The sequence below is a fragment of the Alternaria infectoria genome (genome assembly GCF_024043175.1).
Source record: "Alternaria infectoria strain BMP 0036 chromosome Unknown scaffold_17, whole genome shotgun sequence".
Classification (NCBI taxonomy): domain Eukaryota; kingdom Fungi; phylum Ascomycota; class Dothideomycetes; order Pleosporales; family Pleosporaceae; genus Alternaria; species Alternaria infectoria.
Genome location: NW_026250706.1, coordinates 196,260 through 214,793, shown reverse-complemented (window position 1 = coordinate 214,793; position 18,534 = coordinate 196,260). Strand labels below are relative to the sequence as shown.

Below are 18,534 nucleotides of genomic sequence, written 5' to 3'. Positions count from 1 at the left end.
GCTTGGTGGAGTTGTGTCGAAACTGTGCGAGAGCGGATTCGAGGCTTGGAAAGTTGAGGCGTGAGCACATGCGTACCAGATACCGCCAAGGAGGGTTAATGCAGGGATCGGCGCATGGGCCCCGCGAGGCTGCATCATAGCAGTCACCTAGAGGAACCATCGCGTGCCGTCAGGTGAACACGGTCTCGGTCGCAAACTTGAATCTACGTCAACACCGTCTGCTAGCATTATGGCCGCCCAAGGGGATGTTGACATGGCAGACGCGACGACAAAAACACAAGATCCAAGCGACTACGCGGACTTGCTACAAACGAACCATAGCGACGCGTTCGCGTTTTCAGATACCGAGGAGCTAGCCCTACAGCTCTACGATCAGCTCAAGGAACTTGAGCTGCAGCAAAGCCTGCTACAAGCACAACAATCAGGCACGTCTCGCACATGGTATGGCACAGCATCTTCGTATATTAATCGCCTTCTGTAGTACACGCGCATGACTTTGCATCACTTCCAGATGACCTGCTGGAGGAGCGCCTGACTATTGCGCAGCGCGAGGCTATGGAAGCGAGGGCAGAGTACGAGATAAGAAACAAAATCACACACAATGTTCTAGTAATGGATCCCGTTCTGAAAGCCGTTCATGGCGGCGAACAGACTCCATTCGCCGAGAAGTGAGTTCCTGGGCAGATCGCTCTGAATCATGGTCTGATGTTGTGTAGGCGCATACTGCCGCTGGTGACCGAGAACGATGCTGTTTCCATGATCCATGGCTCACTGACGTCGAAGCTTGCTTCTACGAATAAATCTCTGAGTGTGGCCGAACAGAACAACATTGTCGCAAATCAAAAGAACCGAGAGCTTGCGCAGACCATGCTTGCTCTGGCCGAAGAAATGAAGGCGCAGTCGGTGCAGGACATTGAAGATCCGCAATTACGTCAACGCGTCGATGCGGTCGATAAGGAGCTCAAGGACTCGCGACGGAGGGTGAGGACGTTGAAAGGTATATTGTCAGCCATGATCGTGGGTAGCGGGATCAACTGGGCTGCGGACGAGGGTCTGACAGAGCTCGTCATGGAGGATGAGGACGATTGAGTGCCATCCATCCATTCGTCTGCTGCTGCGACTGTGGATGGATGCGAGCTGTATCTGAGAGCAGCCGTATGTACACATTTAATGACTTGTTGAGGCGGTTGCATGCTGCTGCACGATCTTGCGCTTCGTGATGTTTGTTGATGATAAACGTCATGGCTGATGCGAGAGCGGTGATGCCCAACGTCGTGCGTCCTATTTACATAGATGCAGATGTGACTTCTTCAGTAAGATGAGGGCCTGACAGCTATGGGTCACGTCGGGAGGGTACGCGAAAGTCTGTAGCCCTCGGTGGCTTTTGAAAGGGCGAGTCTGAGCGTCTGCTCCGCTGTTAGGGGCTTGAGAGGCCGATGGCCGAACACGTCCGCCACGATTCCAACGTGATAAGCAGCCAGGAGGAACAAAGAGTGTTTCTTGAGGCAAGTGGACGAGCAGTATTGGAGCAGTGTCTCGCATTAGCCTAGCGACCGCTTCCGTGCTCGGTCGGGCGAAAGTGCAGAGCCAGACCGCTGTGGCCGGAAGCGGGTGCAGAGGCCGCCGCCCATCACCATAGCGTGCCCAGCTATGACAGAAGGCCAGAGTCACGGCTTGTGCGGCAGAGTCTGCGACCAGACGTAGGCTGACATGTAACTCTGCTGCACTGGGCTTGCTCAGAACACCAAACGGGCTGCAGGCGGATGCTCTGAGGGGTGGGCAGGTTGGGCGACGGGGACTGGATGCTGGGTGCTCTGGTGCTCGGGGAAGAACATCAGCCAGCCGCGCTATGAATGATAACGTCAAGGGCCGCTTCTGATGGATGCGTCCAACGAATGGTAGACCGTGTGCTTCTGCGTGCAATCTAACCAAACTTGAAACTCGCCAGGAAAGAACGAAGGGCAGCGCCTCCGCGCCCAGGGATGCGCCGTGTAGCCCGCAGCAGTGCGAGCACCTCGGAGCATACCTGGGCGACACCGACACGTCTGCTAGAGACTGGACGGCAGTGCGAGTAGCAAAAAAGCGACAATGGAGCTGTCCACAATCGCTGGCATCTGCATCGGGCGCATGCGGTGAGGGAGCGCAGCATCGGCTGGGTGGAGGAGGGGTCGTGGTCCGGGTGCGTGTGCTATGGCAGTAGCAAAACAAGCGTGCCTGCCTCGTTCGCACCTTAGGTAAGCGGGCCTTGTTTGTTGGGGGAGGGCGCGCCTTCCCTCTCACAAAATGTGCTGCTGAGCCCTCACCCAATTCCTCCCCTAACAAATCCGCCGCCCATACAACTTTCGCCCGCAAAGACGTTTGGTGAGTCCGCCTGCATTTTGACGAAGTCGCAACATCACCAGCACCACTTTTCGCAACCACACCCTTTTTCCACGCGTTTCCCCGGTCCAATTGGCCCAACCAGGACTCTCCCAGCCTTCTTTCTTCCGTCTTCTGAACGTCATTGCCTTCAGTCGATTCTTCATCGCCGTCGCCAGCACCCACTGCCACGCGCATACTGACCGCAAAACAGACCTCAGTCAACACTTCCAATTTACTCCCATCTAGCTGCTTCTGTAAGTACCCACACCTTCTCTTACCCGAAAATCGCGCATCATCGCGTTGTGTTGTGGTGTTTTGCGACCGCGTCACCTCACGCGCATAGCAGCGCTGCACCACCATTACCCACTCACCACAACACTACTCCGTTTGCAGGCGAAGACACTAGCTGTGGCCTATACTCGCATTCTCAATCTCACCAGCAGCCATTGTGCCTTCCTGCCACGCTACTCTTACCTACTCGCTGCTTGCAACCCCAACAGCAGCTAACAAGGAACCACAGCCATATACACCACTCAACCACCACTATGCCCAAGGAGAAGACCACCCGCAAGGCCGCGCCTAAGTCCAAGGCTGACGGCGGCAAGAAGAAGAAGGGTAAGCAGCTCACGTGCATCTGCAGACGCGGGTACTGACTCCAGCAGACCCCAACGCGCCCAAGCGTGGTCTTTCCGCATACATGTTCTTCGCCAACGAGCAGCGCGAGAAGGTCCGTGAGGACAACCCCGGTATCAAGTTCGGTACGTTTGCGCTCTTTCTCCATCTTTGACTCCCCTCTAACATTGAACAGGCGAGGTCGGCAAGGTTCTTGGCGAGAAGTGGAAGGCCCTGAACGAGAAGCAGCGCACTCCCTACGAGGCCAAGGCTGCCGCCGATAAGAAGCGGTACGAGGAGGAGAAGGCCGCCTACCAGGTATGTTCATGCATGTACTTCGAATTGATGATAAGTTGACTAACCATCACCAGAACGCCGAGGAAGAAGAGGAGGAGTCCGAGTAGAGGCAATCGCCTCATTCGTGCTTCCACCAACAGCGTTGAAGATGTCTTGTCATGGGCGGCTCGGGCTACCAAGCCTGTCTCGATTTCATTTGTGATCTTCCTACTTCTTAATGGGTTCGTTATCTCTCGCGGAGGAAGGTCTTCGGCTAGCCAATCTGTGGTTCATTTCGAAAAGGACGCTGGCGGTCAGTGCAAACCACGCTGATGGCGGGCGGTCATGATGTTTGGGCGTCTTCCCCTCGACGTCGTGAAAGGAACATCACGAAGCTCATGACCAAGTCTATGTACACTAGCAATTGCGGTATGGAAAGTCTTTGCTGCTTCTACAATGTTCCTTCTGTTGTGTGACCGTGATGTCGATGCGATCAGGCTTGGGCGTAGCACTACGCATGCTGATGGTAGCTCAGGTCCCAGCTCAGCCCCTGACGTTGAAGTTTGTGTCTTGCCTGCTGTCAAAAGTAGGCCATGACGGCGTGATAGAGACCCTTCCGTTCGTAGCAACCGGAAGTTGGCCCTCTAGCGACAGGTCTTTGACGTTTACTCACACCGCCGAACCGGGTGCCCGCATCCACGGTAGGGGTTGTTTCCCTGGCTTCACAACCACACTTTCACGAACCCCACCCCTTCAATCCACTCACTCTATCTCAAGTCGCCTATATAATGTCTCTAACTCGTTCCTAGTCCATCAATCGATCATTGCATCAAAGCGCCGTTGGGCTAGTGGTATGCTATCGCCTTCCCATCGTACATCGGACGACGGACCAGGCGGGGATCACGGGTGTAGGATGCCAAACCATTCATCAATTCGAATCTTACCGCTAACATTGAACAGTCAAACCCCGTACGGCGCATTGCTTTCTTTTTGCCGCTCTTTTACGGAAGGTGGGGGGTGTTTTTTGCCGGGGGTGTCGCGTGGGAGTGAGGTCTTAGTGATGTAGACGGAAGGTAGGTGAACGTCATTTTGGGAAGCATTGGGAAGGTGCAGGCGATTAATCTCTTGTTAGGAAATGAAGTCCTGAAGTGTGCTTAGATGTGCTCACTAGTGAATGCAAGATGCGCGTGAGGCGCTTGTCTACGGTCTAAAGAACGTAGCTGGATGAACTGGATGGCTGGTATAACTCTTCGACTTTAGTAAATATTGAACACTGTCTGGGTATGATTTGAACGCCTAGCTTTGCCGCCTCCCGACAGCAGAAACACATAGATCATGGTAGTCAAGGGGGAGACCAACCACATCGTTGCCACGTATCTTTTTCGTCCACCTTTTGCTAAGATATCGTTCGAACGTGAAAGGTACCCAATGCAAATCCGCAAGCACTACTCTCTTTGTAAAACCACCATCACACCCATCATGCCTAACATGACCTGCTTCAGCCATGGATGCTCGCTCAGCAGAATGGTAACGTATCCAACAAAGGGTATGAAGCCGACGACGCTTCCGATGACATCTTCTTTGCGGTTCAGGAAGGATTGGCCGGCGGCGTAGAGTTCGGTGTCGTCCGCGAGGTTGTTGTCGCCCTTGGTCAGGAGGCGGAGCGGTGTTTTGCTAGTAGTTGGGTCAGCATGAGCTTTGTGGTAACGTCTGAAAACCTGCGAGCTGATCTTGGCTCCTCCAACCCTCATTGAGAACCTCAGTCACAGCGAAGGGGAAAGAGCGCGACTCACCCTCCTCCATATCTCCTCACAACGCGGTGCACGATCGGAATGTCTTTGCCCTTAACGTTGTACACCACAATCTCGCCCACTTGTGTATCTGCCCCCCGGTTCCACAGGAACAGCAGATCTCCTCGTTGGAATGCAGGCTCCATGGATCCTGACAGGACGACGACAATGGGCGAGGGCGAGTCGGAGACCACGGACAGTCCTTTCCACATCATGAAGGCGGTTGACAGGACGAGCGCGAAGTTCAGAACTTGTGCGGCGAGTTGCCGCGGCTGCATGTTTGCAAGGCCCAACATGGCTGCGGATTGGGAATGCTGATGCGAAGGTTGGAGGTGCGCTCGTTGATCGTGGAGTAGGACGTGGGGCGCGCGACCGGGTCGTAAACTCGCGTCCAGAGAGTATGAATTCACCGCAGACGTATTCGGGAGGTATGTGTAGAGGTGGGCGGCGCGGCGACTTGCGCGTCGGGGAATTCGTGTTCGAGATGTTGAAGCCAGATGTCCTTGGCTTCGCCCGGGCGCTGTTGCGGGCAGCTTAGTCAACCTCCGAGGTGTGAGCTATGAACTCCGCATCCCTTCCTACTACTTGACCATAACAACATACCACACACTTCCAGATAGCGGCATACAACCCATAAGCCTCAGTCTCACCATGTATTGGTCTGACAACGGTTGACAGTGACTTTTCGCGCGTGGGGGTCTGGTTTCGTCTTTCACCTGGCATGATGGCCCTCACCTGAGCCCGCCTTTACCCTGAGAACGTATCCACACGATGTCTGCTTATATTAGGCTTCGTTTAGACGTTCACATACAACACGGCTCATTTCTTCTTCCTCTCAATAGATTGAACTTTGTTCTACAACTATCACACAACTGTCGCTCACCAGCTCTCATTCCCCTCTGCCACTCTCAAAATAAACGCCTCTATATTACATAACCAACGAGATCATGATGCGGTTCTCCCCAGGTGCCCTGATCCAGTATCGAACGCCTGCGTCATTCTTTCCACTATGGCCCGCAGTTATCTGTGAACAGGATATGGCATCCGAGGAAGTAATGGATAGGCGACCTCATGGCAATCCAACTCTGGTTTTACTGATGGGCGAGAACTTGGTCTTGTAAGAAACATTGTAGTTTGATGAATATATTGACTCCGCTAACTCAAGAAGTCGCTGGGCGCATACCGAAGAAATAGGGGAATATGACCCTTTCGCAACCTACACGCACGAGGAGGTTATCGGGACCACGCCAGGGCTTGGTGATGCATATGAGATGGCTAATAACGCGCTGGACGCGCAATTGGGACTTGATCATTGGCGAGGACAGTTGATGAATCTACCCAACGATGCTTCAGGCTTGGACACTAACATGAACGACTCGGGCGATGATTCACACTCAGATCCAGAAATGAGACAGGCTCTCCGGCTGAGCCGCGAAGAATACTATAGTGAACGGTCGAAAGGGCGAATTGCAAATAGCTTCTCACATCCACCATCCTCATCCCAGTCACCATCAAAACCAGCAAGTTCCTCGGCTAGTCGTCGCGTTCCTGTCATCTCGGGCGCCAGCAGTGCCCCAGGTGCGATCTTGAATGCATGGGAAGCACGGTCGAGACCTGCCGCCAGCTCATCGCAGCCCTCAAGAGACCATGGACAACTTCAGGCCGTACCATCCCCACAAGATCGGTTGAATATGCGCAGAGACACGCCCATAGACCTAACGGACGACAGCAGCGCCCATAACTCGACTGAGGTAAGAACGGCCGGATCGAGACAGAGACACTTTCAACAGGTAGGCTTCCTCGACCATCAGCTCGGTGGTGTGGGACGTGGTCGGAAAGAACCAATCAGCGATACCATTGAGGGTGAGCTGTGAGTTTCCTATCAATATCTCATACCCTCTCAGCTAACAGAATCTAGTTCAGAAAGCAAGGACTTCGTGCAAGTATTGGTCGGGCCTGACCAAGAAGTCTACAACCTGCAAATATCGTGTCTGTGGGACCGTCCATACTTCAGAGACTCCAAGCAGGGCCTCCTCCTGATCGACCACAATGACGCCGGGATGTGGGAGCTCAAACACCCTGCTCTTGTCGACATTAACCCCGAAGACTTCACATTCATCGCAGAATACCTAGAAAGTGATGGATTTGGTCATCGGAACCCGCAAGAGGGTGAGGAAGCGAACGAAGCCTTTGCACAATGTGTTGCGGCGTGGATCACTGCGGAGAAATTAGGCATGTGGGACATGCTGGAGCATGTCGCTGAGAAGCTGAAGGACATAAAGCCGGGGAAGTTGGAGATGTTGGTGTTCTGTCGACATGTTTACGCACAGGACACAACATCAATCTCCCACGAATATCTTAAGGGTCATTTAGCCGTATACATTGCGGACAAATTCTGGGAATACCTCAGGGACGACTACTTGAGGTCAAACTTCATTGAGGTACTGCAACACTTCCCAGAGTTGCAGCAAGACGTTTACGAGCGGAGGATTCTGGCGCTGAAAAAATGCGTTGATCAGAGTCAAGAAGATAGCGATACTGACATGGACTGAGTATGTCATGGCTCATCGGGTTGTTCTTCTGGTTTACGTGTTTCGCTCTCAAAAAGTTCAGTTGTGTTTTTCTTCTAGGTTGAGAGAGGACGAGGAACAAGTCCCTTATTATCTTCATCATTGTACTTGGAAAAGCTATTCCAGTCCCGAGAATGTCTCGCCAGAAGCCTCTTTTACATCCTTTATCCAACAGACAAGCCGAATGATTGCCCAGCTTCAATTGCAGTACCTTGAACAGTGCAAAGAACAAGCCTCAGTCGGAGTCGCTTTCGAACTCCGGAACGTTCGGATCTAGGCGAATATGGTCAGTATGCCATCTTGTTTGCCCTCTGCTCATCGCGCAGATACATACCTCGAAGCGCCATGTACTCCAACGTACCACCAGCCTTCTCCGCAAGGTTGTCCCTCACCAGCGTCAACTCCTCTTCCGAGAGCAGCGTATCTGTGTCTGCCATATCTATCGAGAGACGAATGGCCTGATTACCCGGGCCGAGCCTCGATACAAAATCCAGGAGACCATCCATGGTGAATTTGGATATACCGGAAATAGTAACGGTACGTAGATTTGGCAAGCTGGCGAGGTGAGGCAGCACAATATCGTTGAGCTCCAGGCCGCTTACGTACAAATCCTCCAGCATTGTGAGCTCAGCGAGAATGGTGACGAGATGTTCATCCCGCAGCACCTCCGGAAGGATGAGGTGCAGATCTCGCAGCTCTGTCAATTGCTTCAAAGAATCCACGAGAGTATCCAGATCATCTCGAAACATGCCATCGGTATCGCCACTCAGGAAGAGCACCCTCAAAGAAGACTGCTGGTGTACGAGAGCCTGATGGAACGTCTTGTGATCTTTTAGCGTGTACGAGTCTATCTCTAGGCTGCTGAGGTGTATCTTCTCTTCGAGCAGTACGGGCGTGATGAGTGCGGCTCCGGATTGCATTTTCGAGAAGCTGAGGCGTTGTAGATCTGAACATTTGCGTAACCAGGCAGTCGTCTCGAGAAAGACGTCATGTTCTGTCGCTTCCAAGTCTACAGTACCATGGATGTCCTCAATGCGTAGCGTTCTTAAAGCCGTACACCCTTGTAGTAGCGAGAGGTGCGGTAATGACTCGTTCGAAACGCACAGTCTCAGATCTTCTAATGAGTTTCCATGGTGATTAAGAGCTAGTAGTGACTCGGCGCCGGCCTTGACGTCGCTGATGGTTTGGAGTGTTTGGAGCGTGTTCGGTCGCATTGAGGAGAGGAATTTGGCGAACTTGTGATCATTGTCTTCTGAGACCCAGGTATAGATCATAAGAGATTTGAACTGCGGACAGTGGTCGTAGATAGATGCATGAACCAGTTCGTCTTCTAGAGGCTTTCCGTCCCACAGCTCAAGGCTCTGTAGTCGAGGAAGCCGGGGCGTCCATCGTACCAGAGCACCAGGCTGGACTAGTATAGTTAGCTCATATCCGAATGTTGAGAAGAAGGATGTACTTACGCTCACCGCTGATGATCTCCAGGGTTGGAGTATGCTGTGTGACCACTGCACCACATCAGTATTGTACTGAACAGCTTCGCGCATTTATCAAACCTTCACCAATCGCGTCGATGATATCCGCTGTCTTTATCCGAGTATACTTTCTGCCTTTGATGTTCGTCCCTGTCTCAGTCTTCTCGAACTGCTTCAACGGCCCGGAGAAGAATTGCCTATATTACAATCAGAGTTGGTGGTGTCTGACATCGAAGCTGTACTGACTTGGAAACTTTCGCACGGAATTGGTCGTCATCGAGGAGATATCCCAGATCCCGAAAGTCTAGCGATTTGATATAACGGCAGTATGGGAACAGTGTGACATCGAGTGCAGATGCGACAATTGATCGCCAAAGAATGGACCTAAATATGGGTGTACGGAGTCAATGTTTGCCTCATACAGTTCGCACGATAAAGGTTGCGTACCATTTTTGGATCGTGAGAAGCTTGGTGGCAGCTGGTAAGCCATAGAGATCTTCTCCTCCACCTCGAACAGGAGCGAGATGATGAGATCTAACGATTGTGTCAGTTAATTGACGATAAAGTAGCGAGGCCACTGCGACATACTTGTACAGATGAGTTAATGCAGGTACGGCGAGAGCACGGCTGGCGCAAGCACAGTTGAAGAGTGTGTCGAACTGTTCTTGATTCGCAAGCTCTTCGCATAGGAGATGCAGAATATCATCAGGCAGCGCTGACTGAGTCATTTTGTTTGCACTAACGAGGGCTGATATCGTGCTCCTAAGAAAGGTGAATAGATGGGCGCCCATGAGAGTAGGCGCGATGATGTCAATGCGCTAGCGCGTGTTTGACGCGCTCTTCCCGCTTTCGGTCGCCGGGGCTCGTCGCGATTCCACCCAAACATCCTGCGACAATGCGAGCAGTCGCACGAAGACAAAATGGTTGTCCTCAACTTCACCCTGACGCCCGAGGCAGCGTCTAAGGTTCACGATCTGCTTGTTTGCCTCGGCAAGTTCAGCGAGACTGTAGCCATTGAAGCGCGTCGCGAAAAGGTAGGTTTGCCGCTCTTCCTTCTAGTCAGTCCGGCATCTCATACCTCCTGCGTCAGTTCACGTTTACCGCTCTCAACTCTTCCAAATCCGCATACGCCGCCATAACATTAGACGGTCGACAATTTTTCGCCAGCTATGAATGTGTGCCGACTTATGGCGGTCCTGACGGCCGCTTCACGTGCAGTATGTACACCAAAGCGCTCTTGTCGGTCTTCAAAAGTCGCTTGTACGACCCGCTAGGGCGTGATGGTGCGATCGATCGCTGTGAAGTCAGCGTGCAAGAGCGAGAAACTGAGGCGCAATGTCGATTCATCGTCAAGATGATCTGCAACCAGGGCGTCATCAAGACCTACAAGCTCACATATGAAGCCGTGGACGTCATGCATGCACTGTTCGATCGCAACGCGGCGAAAAACAGGTGGAGCATGCACTCCGGGGCTGTGAAGGAGTACGCTGAATACTTCGGTACCAAGACCGAAATGCTCGATATCTTTGCGAGTGAAGACGGACGCTGCGTATTTAAGAGCTACACAGAAAAGATCTCGAACGGAAAGGAAATCCTGAAGCATCCACTTGTCACGGCCGTCGCGGTCAATACGTCTGACTTCGAGGAATTTACTGTGCAGGCGGGTATGCACATCATCATCAACGTCAAGGATTTCAAGGCAATAGTCGTCCATGCAGACACAATGAAGACAAGCTTAAAGGCCTTTTACTCCCAGCCAGCGCGACCACTCCAGTTCAGCTATGGAAGCGATGGGCTGCTCTGTGAGTTTACGCTAATGACTTCTGGCAACCACACCGCCGCTCCATCTGCGCCAACACCTGCGACGCACGCAATGAGCAGCAGACAAACCTCTCGCACGACCTCAACCACAACTGCGGAGCGTGGACAGAGTCGCAGCTTCCGATCTAATATGCCACCGCCTGTGCAACCAGCATCGCGACGCGATGCCTCTGGCCGAGTGCGGAATCCAGGATCTCGTCAAGTCTCGGCACTGCAAGCACAACCTGCCCGTGACGATTCGGAAAGCCTCTTCGTACCGGAGGATGAGGACGCAGCCTGGGCGCCGGTAGACTATGATAAGGAAGAGACTCTGGGATGGGACGCGAATGCCAACAACGATGCTGCAGCTTTTCCAACATTCACGGACAGTGGTGGTGTGTCGAAGACGAACACGGCGGACAGCAACGAAGTGTTTGAGCCTACGCAACGTGTATCGCAGATCAAGGGACTGTGGTAGTCGCCTGACACTGACGACTGCATATTGCACAAGGTGGGCTATTCAAGGCCCAAAGCAAATTCCGGCTGTCGCAATGGATACACATTCGCATCTACAATGCCAGCGGCTTATCAGATCTTATGCATCGTCTCAACTAGTGTGTCTCCTGTCTTTCCGCAAGATCATGGAGGCTATCAACTCTGAGACTTGTGGCAAGGTTGCAATGGAGCCGTTAAGATTAAACTGCCGGAAGTGTGGTACTCCGAGGGAGGAAATGTTTGTTAACCTTCGCGCACACATTGCAGCATTATTGCTGTTTCACACATAGTGTCACAAATGAGAGAAGTCGCAAGTATAATGTACTAGTTCACTAGACTGGTCGATTGAACGGGACGCTGAACATCCTGAAGAACACGTGCATGAACTACAGCTATCCAACTGCATCATACACAGATGTGTAGTACGTTTTAGAAGAGGCAAAGAAGAAAGATGCATCGAAATGGTTTCCTCTGTTGCGCGATAAGGCACATGGTATTCTTGGGGTTCGTGATGGCGATGGTGGCTTGATACCTGCGGGTCGGCGTGGCCGGTCCATGAGATGCTTGCTTGTTTATAGAAGCGACTCAATGTGCTCAGACTTTTACGTTACTGAAGATGCCTGGCAAGGCTTCTTCTGCTTACGCTGTTCTACCGAATTGTCAATATTAAGAAATGGATTCCTTCAAAGCTGACCTAGGTATAATTGATAGAACACTGGATATCATCCAGGATGTCAAAGGCAGCACGCGCACAGGTGTACGAATTTGTGCAACCTTCCACAGCGTCGGCTGCGCAGCTTCCACGGCCTGCGACAGCATCAAAGGTGCGAGTCGATGACGTGGATCTCGCGTACGCGTATTCGCGGATGGTGGGGCTCCAGGGTTGTCTAGAGAAAACGATGTAGGGGATCTTACTACATGTTATATCCAGACCATAGTGAAACAACGCCTGCATACTCTTCTCGATCGACAATGGCACCCAGACGCATTCTAGTAATCGCTGGATCGGACAGTTCGGGTGGGGCGTACGTACGCGTGCATGCATCCGCCCTTCATCAGCCACACACCACTAACCATGCTGCCGCGCCAACAGCGGACTAGAAGCAGATCAGAAGGTCATTGCAGCGCATAGCTGCTATGCTATGACGGCTACGACTGCTTTGACAGCCCAGAATACTCTAGGCGTCCAGGACATACACCATACCCCGCCGGACTTTGTGCGGAAGCAGATAGATGCTGTTTGTGAAGATGTGGGCGTGGATGTGGTCAAGACAGGTATGATGACATTCAGAGAGACACCATGTTTTTGTGAACGCGCTGATAAGATACAGGCATGCTTGCATCTGCCGAGACCATTATGGTCGCTGCGGATGCTTTGAAAAGACATGAGATCAACACCAGTATCGTTGATCCTGTACGTCTGAGATTTCATTCGAGATCAATTTATATCAATCAAAACGAGCTCCGCTCTGAGCTGACTACTTGAACAGGTAATGGTGTCAACATCTGGCTCACAGCTCCTTCCCGAATCAGCCATCGAAACCCTGATCCAACACCTTCTGCCTCACACAACGCTTCTCACACCAAACCTTCCTGAGGCTCGCTTGCTTCTCCAAACGGCCGGGTACGATATTCCCGATCCGAAGAATGTTGATGACATCGTCTCGATGGCGCAGCATGTCCGGTCACTAGGACCCAAATGGGTGTTACTGAAGGGGGGCCATTTACCATTGACCCACGGCCGGGTAGTGAGCACGCACGACAGCGAAAAGGAAGTCGTTTTAAACATCCTCGTGGGTGATGCTGGAGTTACCATGCTAGAGAGCCCATATCTGCAGTCGAGGAACACGCATGGGACAGGGTGTTCATTAGCATCCGCTATTGCGTGTAATCTGGCGGAAGGAATGTCGATGGCCAAGGCGGTCAAGAAGGCCAATCTGTACGTTGAAGCAGGCATCAAGACAGCTGTTGATATGGGAGGGGGAAGCGGCCCAATCAACCATTTCCACTCGATGTACATGCTGCCTTTCACGCCAGGCAACTTTATTAGCTATCTGCTCGACCGAGAAGACGTGCAGAAGCCGTGGAAGGAGTATACCCAACACGAGTTCGTGCAGAGTATGGGCGCTGGGACATTGCCAGTGGAGAAGTTCATGTACTACCTTGTGCAGGACTACCTCTTCTTAGTAAGTATATGCCGAAACATATTCATTTCCCGTATAGGAGAGAGTAACTGACTAGTGAAAAGGTCCAATTTGCAAGAGCGAACGCGCTGTCTGCATACAAATCTAGCAATCTGAAAGACATTGGGTACTCCGTGCAACAAGTCGTCACCCTCCAGGAAGAGATCAAGCTGCACATCGACTTCTGTAAAGAGTACGGACTATCGGAGGCCGACATCATCGAAGAAGAAGAGGACCAGGCCACCACGGCATACACCCGTTATGTGCTCGACATCGGTATGTCGCAAGACTATCTCGCTCTGCAAATTGCGCTTCTACCCTGTCTCGTCGGTTACGGCATTATTGCCAAACGTCTCTACGAAGATCCCAGCACCGTGAGGGTGGGAAGCAAGTACTGGAAGTGGATTGAGCAGTATGTGGCAGAAGAGTACAGGGAAGCGATGATGAGGGGCAGTGAGCTGGTAGAGAAGCATGCCGAGGGACTGAGTCCGAGTCGGGTGGAAGAGCTGGCCAAAATCTTCATACACGCTACAAATGTGAGTGCTAGGCTGAAGATGACAGTCGGTAACATGCTAATGCTATATAGATGGAGAAGGGGTTCTGGGACATGGGCCTCAGAGCTGGTGATGGGCTAAGGTGAGAACCAGGGCACAGGACTGTATCCTATCTGATGGGAAAGCATCGGGTTGTCTCGTCATTGTGCAGGGGTACACTTTCACATTGTCGCATTGCTTCGAGAAGTAGGCACTAGGCGTGCAATATGCGGGTCGCAATGGAAAATGCTTCGCAATCACCCAGATGCAAGGCCCACAGTGGCGACATAGTCTTCGGTTTTCTTGGTGGCTTCCCCGGGCTGATAACGGCAAGCTCCGCCCTTACCCAACTGGGCGAGACCCTGGTGCTAGCGGCGCTAGCGTCTCAAAAAATGTGCAAGCGCAACAGAGGCAAGGCAACTTTTCCTGTCGCGCTCTGCCCTCTGACTTCCTCTCACCCCAACTCGCAACTCTACAATTTGTGCTTCTTTTATCGCACAACACGCGACACTTTTACAGTCGCTCTACTGCAACTAATATCTTCTCGTAGTCTCCAGACTTCGACCCACGCTCCCTTACTCGATCGGTTCCCCCTTGACGCCAGTCTCTACAACACACTCTCACATCATGTCTTCCTACGGCGGCGGTTACGGCGGCGGCGGCGGTGGATACGGCGGCGGCGGTCGCGGTGGTGACCGTGGCTACTCGAACGGGTACGAAAACAGCAACGCTGGATATGGGTCTTACAACAACTCGACAAGCCATTATGCATCGTACGGGTAGGACGATACACCCCCTTCACACGGGAACGGCATCACAGTCGTGGTTCTTGGACAGCCCTCCATCTGCTACCATTCTTTCTCTCCATTCTGCGCGCAGTCTGAGTTCGATCGTCCTGTCAGGCTGTCTCACAGTCGAAGCGGGCGGTCGCTTACTCGATGCGACAACGTAGAAGCCCCCTTCTGTCACTCATCTCATCTCAGCGACATCTGCTAACATCTATCTAGTGGCGGCGGCTACGGCGGCGGTGGTGGTGGCTACTCCGGCGGCGGTGGTGGCTACGGTGGAGGAGGTGGTGGTTATGGCGGTGGCGGCGGCGGCTTTGGCGGTGGTCGCGACGGCGGCGACCGCATGTCGCAACTCGGCCAGGGCCTGAAGCAGCAATCATGGGGTATGTTCCATTGTCTCGTATAGGCTCCGCGCAACACTAACACTTTCCAGATCTCGACACGATGCCCAAGTTCGAGAAGTCCTTCTACAAGGAGGATCCCGCTGTTACTGCTCGCTCAGCAGCCGAGGTTGCCGAATACCGCAAGGAGCACCAGATGACCGTCAAGGGCGAGAACATTCCCAAGCCCGTCACAACCTTCGACGAGGCTGGCTTCCCATCATACGTGATGAACGAGGTCAAGGCCCAGGGTTTCGCCAAGCCCACTGCTATCCAGGCTCAGGGTTGGCCCATGGCTCTCTCTGGTCGCGACGTTGTTGGTGTTGCCGAGACCGGTTCCGGAAAGACGTTGACCTACTGTCTTCCTGCCATCGTTCACATCAACGCTCAGCCTCTCCTCGCCCCCGGCGATGGCCCCATCGTCCTCATTCTCGCGCCCACTCGTGAGCTTGCTGTCCAGATTCAGCAAGAGATCAGCAAGTTCGGAAAGTCCTCGCGCATCCGAAACACCTGCGTCTACGGAGGTGTTCCAAAGGGTCCCCAGATCCGTGACCTTGCGCGCGGTGTTGAGGTGTGCATTGCCACCCCTGGACGTCTCATCGACATGTTGGAGGCTGGAAAGACCAACCTTCGCCGTGTTACCTACCTGGTTCTCGACGAGGCCGACCGCATGCTTGACATGGGTTTCGAGCCTCAAATCCGCAAGATCATCGGACAGATTCGCCCTGACCGTCAAACCTGCATGTGGTCCGCTACATGGCCCAAGGAAGTTCGCCAGCTTGCTGCCGACTACCAGAAGGACTGGATCCAGGTCAACATTGGTTCCATGGATCTCTCTGCCAACCACCGCATTCAACAGATCGTCGAGGTCTGCACAGAGTTCGAGAAGCGTGACCGCATGGCCAAGCACCTCGAGACCATCATGAGCGACAAGGACAACAAGATCCTCATCTTCACAGGTACCAAGCGCGTTGCTGACGAGATCACCCGATTCCTTCGTCAGGACGGCTGGCCGGCGCTTTGTAAGTTAAACCGCATGTCATGAACTGATCACCGCTAACTCATCTCCAGCTATCCACGGCGACAAGCAGCAGAACGAGCGTGATTGGGTCTTGAATGAATTCAAGACGGGCAAGAGCCCCATCATGGTTGCCACCGACGTGGCTTCCCGTGGTATCGGTATGATTGCAAACCCCCAACACTCCCCCCTCCTCACCTCCCCAACTATTATTATGCGTGAACTGCCATTGTGCTCTGCTTAGGTCGTCTTGTGCGCTCGTTACACTCGCTCCCATGACATCGTCCAGGGCTTGCCTCTCTCGAATCTGATCCCCAGGGATCCTTGGTTACGCTGGCGAAGCTTTCAGTCTTCGCTATCTTCTGTTTCTGGTATTACCAAGGTACTACTGAAGCAAGCTGCTTGAGATATCTGACTTACACAAGTCGCACTCTCTTCCAAGGGTTTCTGGACCAGGAGACATCCACAGCCTTCCCACTGGACTTGATGCCGTGACATTCGTTGTAGCGCACAGAGACGGTTGCATGCAACATACTGCAGCTTCACGCGATCCAATCATGATCGTCGTTTGCTCGTTCCTTTCATCAGTCACTAACCTTTGCTCTTCAAGATGTCCGCAACATTACTCACGTGTTCAACTATGACTACCCGAACAACTCGGAGGACTATGTCCACCGCATTGGTCGTACTGGTCGTGCTGGCGCTAACGGTACTGCCATCACCCTCTTCACCACAGACAGTATGTATCTTCGACCCTACTCTGCAAACCATTCACTAACAGATTCATCAGACTCCAAGCAAGCTCGTGATCTCGTCCAGATTCTCACAGAGTCCAAGCAGCAGATTGATCCTCGTCTGCACGAGATGGCCCGCTACGGTGGCGGCGGTGGTGGTGGTGGTCGCTGGGGAGGTGGCCGCGGCCGTGGTGGAGGCCGTGGCGGAGGCCGTGGTGGTAGGTGGTAGAAGTCCCTTCGACACCGAGCGAGATCTAACGCCCATCTCAGGCTGGACCGGAGGTAACAGCGATCCCATCCGCAACAGCCGCTGGTGATCACTTTATCCATCGCACTTGCTTATTCACATTGTCAGAACGATGAGCACCCTTTCTCCAACCTGCTATCGGCGTTGGAGGCAATCGTTTCGGACTTGCTTCATCTTTCATCCCATTTCTCGTGCGACGGAAAGCCGCTGTACCTGCTCAGGTTCTGTCGTACCCTGATACCCCATGGACAGAGCTTTGATCTTCATGCATGGACACGATTTCAGTATGGTAGCATGGTTCTTCTACATTAGACTGGCATTGTTTTGTTTTCCTCTATCGAGGTTGCGCCTATTCAGCAATCCCTTGCATGATGGCGCTGGTGGCGTTTATGTCCAGAAAAAGTTTCTGTAACTGTAATAGCGATATAGAATACACGTACTGCGTTTCTTACTATGATATCCGCTTCATCTGACTGTCTTGCCTTGCCTTGTGCTGGATCCATAATGTAATCCTGTAGTTGACTGATGAGCTGTTATAGCCAGACGACTCGACACGTCGCTTAGACCTCTCGCTATCGACGCGCAAACGCTGAACATTACCCACACCCTTTGAATAATTCCGCCGCCTAATCCAGGCTGTTTGTTTTCATCAGCATGATGGCGGCTGCAACATCCTGTTTGTCAAAGTGGCCGCATGTGATCTGGACGCAGGATCTGTCGGTCACATCCAATGTCTGGTGGTACCTCTGCGAAGAGGTGAGTACAGGCCGATCCATCAGGAGTCTCATGTCGATCTCGTGAGAGAGGAGGTAAGGTATGATTATATAGCAACGCCGAATTTAAGTTCTTGTAGAGGAAGAGAAGGACTACATATCATCGGAAGAAAGGGAAATGGATGGGGCACGATTGTTGAGATCGCAACATGCACATAGAGAACGACTATGTATTCCGACTAGATATGTTAGCTACACAGAAGGGTGGATAGCGCAACTCGGGGGTGTCTGCCTTCGCGCGATTCTGTGTTAGTTTTTTCCATTCGATGTCATTGCAGGCTGGTATCGTAGGGGTACATATCAATGTGGTGCTATCAAAGTATATGGATTCAGGTAGCTTTCACAGCGAAACGGTGGAGCACAATGTCTTGTTTGTTTGTATGACTTTGTCGTATGATATGATATAGATTGAGACGGTACATTGAATCTGATATACACTGGAAACATCGTCGAGCTATCTTGGTAAACAATAACTCATAGATGTTACTCTTGTGCTTATATA

The 18,534-nt window shown here is 52.5% G+C and overlaps 8 protein-coding genes across 8 annotated transcripts; 6 read left to right on the top strand and 2 right to left on the bottom strand.

Annotated features, from left to right (window-relative positions):
* Nucleotides 1-612: 612 nt before the first annotated feature.
* On the top strand, nt 613-1,089 carry J4E92_008511 (uncharacterized protein; the record flags this gene model as incomplete). The annotated part of the gene is made up of 2 exons (XM_051499863.1): nt 613-668; nt 717-1,089. The coding sequence occupies 2 exons, from the start codon at nt 613-615 to the stop codon at nt 1,087-1,089; spliced, it is 429 nt and encodes a 142-aa protein (XP_051349876.1).
* A 1,817-nt stretch (nt 1,090-2,906) lies between these two features.
* NHP6 (Non-histone chromosomal protein 6) lies at nt 2,907-3,377 on the top strand (the record flags this gene model as incomplete). The annotated part of the gene is made up of 4 exons (XM_051499862.1): nt 2,907-2,976; nt 3,024-3,119; nt 3,170-3,291; nt 3,345-3,377. 4 exons carry the CDS (start codon nt 2,907-2,909, stop codon nt 3,375-3,377), a joined length of 321 nt encoding a protein of 106 aa, XP_051349875.1.
* Nucleotides 3,378-4,694: 1,317 nt separating this feature from the next.
* SEC11 (Signal peptidase complex catalytic subunit) lies at nt 4,695-5,335 on the bottom strand (the record flags this gene model as incomplete). Its single annotated transcript, XM_051499861.1, has 2 exons — nt 4,695-4,923; nt 5,043-5,335. 2 exons carry the CDS (start codon nt 5,333-5,335, stop codon nt 4,695-4,697), a joined length of 522 nt encoding a protein of 173 aa, XP_051349874.1.
* Nucleotides 5,336-6,406: 1,071 nt separating this feature from the next.
* Nucleotides 6,407-7,591, top strand: J4E92_008508 (uncharacterized protein; the record flags this gene model as incomplete). Its single annotated transcript, XM_051499860.1, has 2 exons — nt 6,407-6,909; nt 6,958-7,591. 2 exons carry the CDS (start codon nt 6,407-6,409, stop codon nt 7,589-7,591), a joined length of 1,137 nt encoding a protein of 378 aa, XP_051349873.1.
* A 253-nt stretch (nt 7,592-7,844) lies between these two features.
* Nucleotides 7,845-9,809, bottom strand: J4E92_008507 (uncharacterized protein; the record flags this gene model as incomplete). Its single annotated transcript, XM_051499859.1, has 7 exons — nt 7,845-7,882; nt 7,944-9,020; nt 9,070-9,114; nt 9,163-9,278; nt 9,328-9,465; nt 9,529-9,615; nt 9,670-9,809. 7 exons carry the CDS (start codon nt 9,807-9,809, stop codon nt 7,845-7,847), a joined length of 1,641 nt encoding a protein of 546 aa, XP_051349872.1.
* Nucleotides 9,810-10,001: 192 nt separating this feature from the next.
* J4E92_008506 (uncharacterized protein) lies at nt 10,002-11,359 on the top strand (the record flags this gene model as incomplete). Its single annotated transcript, XM_051499858.1, has 2 exons — nt 10,002-10,115; nt 10,172-11,359. The coding sequence occupies 2 exons, from the start codon at nt 10,002-10,004 to the stop codon at nt 11,357-11,359; spliced, it is 1,302 nt and encodes a 433-aa protein (XP_051349871.1).
* Nucleotides 11,360-12,348: 989 nt separating this feature from the next.
* On the top strand, nt 12,349-14,303 carry J4E92_008505 (uncharacterized protein; the record flags this gene model as incomplete). The annotated part of the gene is made up of 6 exons (XM_051499857.1): nt 12,349-12,401; nt 12,470-12,651; nt 12,708-12,790; nt 12,867-13,562; nt 13,625-14,095; nt 14,265-14,303. 6 exons carry the CDS (start codon nt 12,349-12,351, stop codon nt 14,301-14,303), a joined length of 1,524 nt encoding a protein of 507 aa, XP_051349870.1.
* Nucleotides 14,304-14,719: 416 nt separating this feature from the next.
* Nucleotides 14,720-17,329, top strand: DBP2 (ATP-dependent RNA helicase dbp2; the record flags this gene model as incomplete). Its single annotated transcript, XM_051499856.1, has 7 exons — nt 14,720-14,805; nt 15,100-15,263; nt 15,314-16,282; nt 16,332-16,439; nt 16,889-17,017; nt 17,069-17,230; nt 17,283-17,329. The coding sequence occupies 7 exons, from the start codon at nt 14,720-14,722 to the stop codon at nt 17,327-17,329; spliced, it is 1,665 nt and encodes a 554-aa protein (XP_051349869.1).
* Nucleotides 17,330-18,534: the final 1,205 nt, after the last annotated feature.